Source organism: Myotis davidii, unplaced genomic scaffold (assembly GCF_000327345.1).
Source record: "Myotis davidii unplaced genomic scaffold, ASM32734v1 scaffold563, whole genome shotgun sequence".
Classification (NCBI taxonomy): domain Eukaryota; kingdom Metazoa; phylum Chordata; class Mammalia; order Chiroptera; family Vespertilionidae; genus Myotis; species Myotis davidii.
Genome location: NW_006294868.1, coordinates 223041 through 232233, shown reverse-complemented (window position 1 = coordinate 232233; position 9193 = coordinate 223041). Strand labels below are relative to the sequence as shown.

General features: G+C 43.3%; 1 protein-coding gene across 1 annotated transcript in view; it reads right to left on the bottom strand.

Annotated features, from left to right (window-relative positions):
* The window catches only part of PRPS1 (phosphoribosyl pyrophosphate synthetase 1), a 37108-nt gene that overhangs the window by 13604 nt on the left and 14311 nt on the right, over positions 1 to 9193 (bottom strand). The window contains exons 2-4 of the mRNA XM_015567617.1: positions 2513 to 2619; positions 612 to 628; positions 420 to 518 (exon numbers count right to left, since the gene is read on the bottom strand). Of these exons, the coding sequence (XP_015423103.1) occupies positions 420 to 518; positions 612 to 628; positions 2513 to 2619 (223 nt within the window). The remainder of the gene's footprint in view (positions 1 to 419; positions 519 to 611; positions 629 to 2512; positions 2620 to 9193) is intronic.

Here is a 9193-nt window from a genome sequence, read left to right as displayed (position 1 = left end):
AATACATGACTGCCTCCCTTTTCAACCACCCCAAATGACTAAATCCATGATCTAAGGTCAGAGTGAGGATGCTTAAAATGTTGTCAATGTCTAGTTTATTTGAGCTGTACATGGGCAGCGTTATGCTTCTCTGCAATCTTCAGCATTATCAGTCCTCTTTCCCCTTCTTACCTCTAAGGCAGTGGTTCTCAACCTTCTGTTCCTTTAAATACAGTTCCTCATGTTGTGACCCAACCATAAAATTTTCGTTGCTACCTCATAACTGTAATGTTGCTACTGTTATGAATCGTAATGTAAATATCTGATATGCAGGATGGTCTTGGGCGACCCCTGTGAAAAGGTGGTTCGACCGCCAAAGGGGTCGCGACCCACAGGTTGAGAACCGCTGCTCTAAGGTAATATTTAGCTTCCTTTGATACCTGAATTTGAGAAGCATGAAGGTCCATGGTAATAATATGATCTGCACCTGCTACGGAAAGCATATTTGCAACAAGCTTGGCTGAGATTGGAGCCCGGCTCTAAATGGAGGGGACAAAAGAAAAAAAACAACAAAGAGCCAATTTGAGAAATAATTCATTTGCACAAGAAGCATTTATTTATTGTGTACCTACTATGTTTAAGGCTCTTGCTATCAGGAAATTCAAAGGAAGTGACATGGTTACTGACTTTTAAGTACATCACAATCTAGCACAATTAAATGGAATGTCACTTTGCTAACTCAAGATACATATTAAATGAAAGAAAATGCCTTCCTACCTTTCATTTTCTTAACTTAATGTACAGATTTTTAGCTATTAGTATTCAAGCGTTTCCAATGCTCAATTTAAATTAGACAATATTTTTCAAAATATTTTATTAAAATCATTTAACACATACACACTCAAACCTGTATAACATCCAACATGTAATCCTACAGTTTATTTTATAAATTACACCACTCCCTTACTGATCTGAAGGTCAACCTTCTAGCAATCGCAAACCCTTAAATAATAGGCAAACACACCTGCTGCACTATAAAATGGCCAAGACTATGCCCTTTATTCTGTACTCTGGAGGAGCACTCTACTTTATTGGAATTAAAACACCTGGCCTTTTTTTTTTCAGTTTCTCTGCCATTTTTTAAAATTTATTTTCATTGTTAAGGGTATTACAGATGTCCCCATTCCCTCCCATTTGTCCCCCTCTGCCCAGTTCCCACCCTACGCTAAGTGTTTATTGCACTATTGTCTATGTCCATGGGCTATGCATGTATGCATATAAGTTTTTTGGTTAATCTCTCCCCCCTTCCCCCATTCCCTCTGAGGTCTGTCAGTGTGTTCCATGCTTTCATGTCTCTGGGCCTATTTGTTCATCAGTATATTTTGTTCATTAGATTCCTCATATAAGTGAGATGATGTGATATTTGTCTCTCTCTGACTGGCTTATTTCACTTAGTATAATAATTTCCAGGTGCATCCCTGTTGTTTCAAAAGGTAACAGATCCTTGTTTTTTTACAGATGAATATGTACCAGTGTTTGTTTTTATGCACTTATCTATTGATGGGCACCTGGGCTGTTTCCAGAACTTAGCTATTGTAAGTAATGCTGCTATGGATATAGTGGTGCATATATGGCCTCTCCAATGCACTGTATGTAAATTTTGGGCATTGATTACAACAGACAAAATAGACCTGCAAAGTTTTATGTATATACCTTGTCCTTTAATATACCAGATATGGCTAGGTGTGTGTGTGTGTGTGTGTGTGTGTGTGTGTAATGAGACCAAGTATTCATGTAACAGACTTCAAGTTTTATGAAAAGGTCACAACTATAACCTTACTAGGGTCCCAGAGGATCTACAATAGTTTAAAAAATATTATACTCCATGGGAGCTGGTGCTTAGTCTTACTGATATAATTAAATAATAGCAGTGAGCTAACTGAAAGTCACAAATGATGACTAGAACAAAATATACAGTCTACAAATGTGTTGCTTTATACAAACCAATCATATGTCAATTGTTTTAAAGAAAAGGTAACGTCTGAAAGAATGTGTTTTAAAAATCCTCTCTAAATAGGGATATAATGATCAACATAATTTGGTGAACAGGAATAGATCCAGAGACAAATGGTAGGGGAGGGAGTTAGAGAGCAACCAAAGGACTTGTATGCACGCATATTAGCTAGCTGATGATTAAGGAATATTTTTGTGACTTTGGGAAAGTGCTCATGATTCCCCTGATTAAAAACATTTTTTTAAAAATTTAAAGTCTTTATTGTTTAAAATCTTACATATGTCTCCTTTTATAAACATTTTTTAAATAAATGAGATTCTGCTCCTACGTGGGGGCTTGCCCGGGGTGGGAATGGCTGGGGCAGGAGGGTCAAGTGGGGAAAAAGAAGACATATGTAAAACTTTAGAGAATAAATAAATAAATAGCCCCTCTAAATATATATCTGATGGGCAACCCATTTTGGACCTCCTCCCTGCTGCAGAATCCATCTATTTCTCAATAAACTTTGTTTCCCCTTACAGGCATTAATCATGATCAAAAGCTCCATTAGATTGTCATTAATTTCACCACAGCCACTCTGAACGATGTAGACATCCTCTCCACGGACACTTTCGCCAATTTCAACACTACAAACAGGAAAGGGCAACAAAAACAATAGAATTTAAAGCACTATACTTCTACAGACAATAAGGTCTAAAAACCATAGCTTTCTGCCAGTATGCTATGAATGGTTTACAGCTGCCTATGAACAGTTATTGCCTTGGACTTCTGGATGGCCCTTTTTGCAGAAGCAGTTTACTGCCTCAGTTTACTCCAGTGCACTATACAAATATTACTTATTTTTTATATGGGAAATGACAGAAAAATATTGGCTAAAGTACTCACAGGTAATTGAACCATAATTTCAGTAGACAGCCTATATCTCATTTCAGGTACAAGACGTGAATGCAAATTTGATATAGCATCTGTGACTATCACAATCCATATATAACAAAAGTAGAAAGGTCATATAAGGAATGAATCACTTCTGCTCTATAAAGATGCCTTGTACAGAAGACAGTATCACATCTACCATATTGGCCATTCACTCAACAAATATTAAATGTTCCATTGTCAGCCACTGTGCTAGGTGCCAGGTACATATTGAGAAGAAAACACATTTGGTCCTTACCTTCATTCTATGCTAACTATACTCTGGTCGAATTAATAAGTCTTGTTTTAAAAATTTCCACAGGAAACACTGGCCGCTGTGGCTCAGTTGGTTGAGCATCATCCTGTGTACTGAAAGGTTGCTGTTTCGATTCCTGGTCGCGGCACATGCCCAGGTTGCAGGCTCTATCCCCAGTTGGGGGCGTGTAGGAGGCAGCCAATTGATGATCTTCTTTCACATAGATGTTTCTCTTTCTCTCTCTCTCTCTCTCCCTCCACCTTCCTCTCTAAAATCAATAAAACATATTTTGTACATGAAAATTCCATAGGAAATTACTATAATTGTGGGGTTATCATTTACCATAAAATGAAAATGTTAATGTCTATACTTGGTTCATTAACAATAATAACTTAGAGTTTAAAAATAAGCTGTCAGCCTGTGGAATGAAGGATTCTAGGTTCGATTCCAGTCAAGAGCATGTTCCTCAGTTGCAAGTTCAATCCCTGGCCCTGGTCAGACAGAGCACATGCGGGAGGCAACCAATTGGTGTCTCTCTCACATCAATGTTTCTCTCTGTCTCTAGCCCCCTCCCTTCCACTCTCTCTAAAAATCAATGAAAAAATATCCTTGGGTGAGGATTAACAAAAACAAACAAACAAACAAACAAAAAATAAGCTCAGTAATAACAACTCAAAACACCATTTCCCCTATTTATTCTTTAGTTGGGGGTGTTTGTGGATGCACATTTGTATATATGTGTATAGTATGTGTAGACAAGCATAAATCAGAATGGTTGGCAATATTAAGAGAAAAACTTCAATAGGCGATAATTCTATTGCCAGAAAAAACTAATACAGGTGGTAATTATTATTTAATGTTTACTTCTTTCCAATTCAAATAACAATGAAAAGAAACCTAATTTTAAAAAGAATGGGGTTAGTCTATATAGTAAAGCCAGAAAAATAAAAGCAAATCGTAAAAAATCAAACCAGAAATTAGAACAGAGACATTGAGATTCCTGGAAATAAACCCCCTTTAAGCACTAAATGCAATAATTATTTTAGTCTCCTCCCACAACCACAACAAAATTACAACTAAACTATAAAAAATTGATCATTGATAACCTTTGGAAGTCTAGCTAAACAGAAGTCTTATAATTAAGGATATACAAAAGAAGCTGTAAGATTGATAGAAGAAGTGAAGACAAGACACTGAATGGATTGGAGGAGCAGGAGGGCGGAGTCCCGCCCCACACAAGCCTCCCCAGCACAGGAAGAGAAGTGCTGGGAAGAAAAGTCCCCACAATTTCTGGTTGTGAAAACCAGCAGGGATTGTGGCTGAGGAGATTTGTCCAAGTGAGACTGAGGGCTGCTGGAGTCCCAGGGGGTCCTCTTAAAGGGCCTGCACATTAATTTACTTGCTGATGGACTCTGAGTTCCATCACTGGGGCAGCAGCTAGAAAAGCACCAGGGACTAACAGAGAGGCACTGAACTATCTGGCTTAAAGGCGAGGGCTTGGAAGGGAAGCTTTATCCCAGACAGAAGTGCTGTAAGAAGCCATTGTTCCTTCCCCGAGCCTTCCCCCATCCAGCCTGTAGGCATAGGCAGATGCCAAGTCTGAGTCTCCATCAATCAGCTAACAAGGTTGGCTCTGCCCTGGTGATCCCCTGAGATTCTGTCCTACCCAATTTGCAGGCCCACCTGTGGGAGGCCCCCTGCCAGGGAAGGTGCCATGGCTTTCTTTAAGTTATGTTGATTGAACCCAAGGCTTGGGCATAGCCCTACCTTGGGGACATTTCTGGCCAAAAGGTGAGAATGCCTTCAGCTGGACTCTTCAAAGCCCAGGTGCTGGGAATGGGTTTTTATTATGTAAATTCAGTCAAGTACCTGGAATACCTCCCTTATCTTGAGTTTTGGTGAAACCTCCAGATATTAGGGGGAATTGGGACTATAAAATAAACACGCTGCTTTGGGACTTGGTCTTTCTACCTCTCTGCCAGAAGAGGACAGAAGCACACCCAGGCCCAGCTGTACTTTCTATTTTGTGTCTGTCTTTCATTTTCTCAATCCCCAATACACCTCCATTTGAAGGAACGGGTTCAGGTTCAAGCTCTCTTTCCCGTGCGGATCGCAGAAAAGGGAGCACACACCCAGGAACACCCACTCAAGCCACTTCCAAAGGCTTTTCATCAATGACACACCCAAAGGGCAGACTTAGCAGACACAAGAATGCCTCACTAATGTGAGTCCTGCTCCATAGGGTCAGCCACCAAATAGCACCTACACTATAATTATGGCCATTCCTCACAGCCAATCCACCTGATGGTTAATCCCTCCCACTGACTTGCCAAAAGCAATCAAAGCTCAAGTACAACAGAAGGGTACACACAACCCATATAAGGGACACACCTGGAACACCCACTGGGCCTCACAGGACATCCTATATAATAAAGAGGTAATATGCAAATTGACCATCATGCCCTTGTACAAGATGGCCACCCCATGTGCTCACAAGATGGCCACCACAAGATGGCCAGCAGGGGAGGGCAGTTGTGGGCAATCAGGCCAGCAGGGAAGGGCAGTCCTGCACTGGTGGGGTCCCTTGGCCTGGTCTGCACCCTCTTGCAATTTGGGATCCTCGGGGGATGTCTGAGAGCCAGTTTCTGCTTGACAACGGAATGACCAGTCGCTATGACAGGCACTGACTACCAGGGAGCAGACGCTCAACACAGGAGCTGCCCGCAGCCCGCAGACCTCAGGCAAGACAAGGTGGGTGTCAGAGGGAGGTGACTGGTGTGTGTGTGTTGGGGGGGGGGGCAGTGAGCAGGCGGTGCCAGGCCAGCCAAGGTGGGTGCCAGTGGGGGCCCCCCAGATCACTCCACCAGTCACCCCACAGATGAGCCCTGATTGCTGGCCAGGCCTAAGGACCCTACCTCTGCATGAATTTTGTGCACTGGGCCTCTAGTCTACTATATTAGGCCAATCTACCAATGCCAGAAGACATGGCACCTCTACCTAATACATAGAAACAAATACAGGGAGGCAGCCAAAATGAGGAGACAAAGAAACATGTCCCCAAATGAAAGAACAAAACAAAACTTCAGAAAAAGAACTAAACAAAATGGAGACAAGCAATCTACCAGATGCAGAGTCCAAAACAATGGTTATAAGGATGTACAATGAACTTAGGGAAGACGAGATGATCTCAGTGAGATCAACAAACAGATAGGAAACATAAAAATGGAGATAGACTGAGGAGCTCCAGTGGTGCAATCGGTTAGCGCACGGTACTTATAAAAATGGAGATAGACTGGAGAGCACATACAAGAATCAATTAATGAATGCATAAATAAATGCAACAACAAATCCATGTTTCTCTCTCTCTCAAAATAAATAAATAATATTTTTTAAAAATGGGCAGAGAAAACATTTAAAAATTTAGGATTAAGAATATATTATTAGTGGGAATAAACAGTAGATTAGATGAAGCAAAGGATCATATCAGCAATTTGGAAGACCAGGTAGCAGAGAACACCTAATCAGAACAGATACAAAAAGAATCCCCCCCAAATGAGGACAGTTTAAGGGGGCTCAGGACATCAAGCATACCAATATTCACTTCATAAGAGAAGAGAGGGTGCAAGGAATTGAAAATCTATTTGAAAAAGTAATGGAAAACTTCCCTAACCTGGCAAAGGACATACTAGTATTTGTATATAAGTGCAGAAAATGCAGAGAACCAAACAAGATGAACCTAAAAAGGCCCACACACCAAGACACATCATAATTAAAATGACAAATGTTAAAGAGAGAATCTTTTTCTTATTTTTAGACAGAGAGGAAGGGGAAGAGAGAAACATCAATTTGTACTCTAATTATTTGTACATTCACTGTTTGCTTCTTGTATGTGCTTAAACTGGAGATTGAACCTGCAACCCTGGTATGTTGGGAGGATGCTCTAACCAACTGAGCTACCAGGACAGGGCCAAAGAGAGAATCTTTAAAGCAGCAAGAGAAAAGCAGTTAGTTACCAACAAGGGAACTGCCATAAGACTGTCAGCTGATTTCTCAACAGAAACTTTGCAGGTCAGAAGGGATTGGCACAAAATATTCAAAGTGATGAAAAGCCAGGACCTACAACCAAGATTCCTCTACCCAGCAAAGTTAGAATCATTTAGAGGGAAGGACAGATAAAGAATTTCCAGACAAGAAAAAGCTAAAGGAGATCACCACCAAACCAGTATGATAAGAATTGTTAAAAGGATTTCTTTATGAGAAAGAATAAAATGATCAAAAATATGAATAATAGTCCAGGCCAGTTTTGCTCAACAGAGCACTGGCCCCTAAACCAAAGGGTTGTGAGTTCAATTCCTGGTCAAGGGCATGTACCTCTGTTGCAGGCTCAATCCCTGGCCCCAGTTGGGGTGCAAACGGGAAGCAACCAATCAATGTGTCTCTCTCACATCAATGTTTCTCTCTTTCCCCCCTTGCACCTCCCCTCCACTCTAAAAAAGTCATTGGAAAAAATACCCTTGGGTGAGGATTTTAAAAAATATGAATACTAAAATGGCAATAACTACATACCTATCAATGATCACTTTTAAACGTAAATGGGTTAAATGTTCCAATCAAAAGGCATAGGATGTCTGAATGTATAAGAAAACAAAACCCATACATATACTGCCTATAAGAAAACCACTTCAGATTGAAAGACACACAGCCTTAAAGCAAAGGTATGGGAAAATATACTTCATGGAAATGGAAACAAATAAAGAAAAAGTGGAGGTAGCAATACTTGTATCACACTAAATAGATGTTAAAACAAAGACAAAAACAGGAGACCAAGAGGGACCCTGCAATTCCACTTCTGGGTATTTATCCAAAGAAACCCAAAACACTAATCTGAAAAGATATGCATTTCTGTGTTCATTGCAGCATTATTTATAACTAGAGGCCCGGTGCACAAAAATCTGAGCACTCAGGGGCGGGGCAGACCCTCAACCTGGCCTGTGCCCTCTCACAGCCTGGGAGCCCTCAGGGGATGTCCACCTGCTGGCTTAGGCCCACTCCTGGGGGGATTGAGCCTAAGCTGGCAGTCAGACATCCCTCTGGCAGCCCAGGAGCCCTTGGGGGATGCCCACTTGCCAGCAGGGAGCAGGCCTAAGCTGCAGTCAGACATCCTTAGCACTGCTGAGGCGGCAGGAGAGGCTCCCACCACCACCGCTGTACTGGCAGCTGTCAGCCTGGCTTGTGACTGAGCAGAGCGCCCCCTGTGGGAGCGCACTGACCACCAGGGGGCAGCTCCTGCCTTGAGCGTCTGCCCCCTGGTGGTCAGTGTGTATCATAGTGACCAATCATTCCCAGTCCTTCTGCTGTTAGGGTCAATTTGCATATTACCCTTTTATTATATAGGATAGAGGCCTGGTGCATGGGTGGGGGCCGGCTGGTTTGCCCTGAAGGGGGTCCCGCATCAGGGTGGGGTTCCTGCTGGGGTGCCTGGCCAGCCTGCGTGAGGGGCTGAGGGCCATTTTCAGACTGGCCACACCCCCTTCAGGGTGGGGGGGGTCCCTGCTAGAGTGCCTGGCCAGCCTGGGTGAGGGGCTGAGGGCCGTTTTCAGGTTAGCCACACCCGCTTCAGGGAGGAGGGTCCTACTGGGGTGCCTGGCTAGCCTGCATGAGTGGCTGATGGCTGTTTGCGGGCTGCCCACACCCGCTTCAGGGCGGGGGGGGTGGTCCCTGCTAGAGTGCCTGGCCAGCCTGGGTGAGGGGCTGATGGCTGTTTGCAGGCTGGCCAAGCCCCCCCAGCGGGGACCCTCACCCCATGAGGGTGTGGCCAGCCTGGATGAGGGGCTGATGGCTATTTGCAGACTGGCCACAGCCCCTTCAGGGTGGGGGTGCCCACTGGGGTGCCTGGCCAGCCTGGGTGAGGGACTGAGGGCTGTTTGCAGGCTTGCCAAGCCCCCCAGCAGAGACCTTCACCCCATGAGGGTTTGGCTGTCCCGGGTGAGGGGCTGATGGTTGTTTGCAGGCTAGACCCAGCCCACAGACAC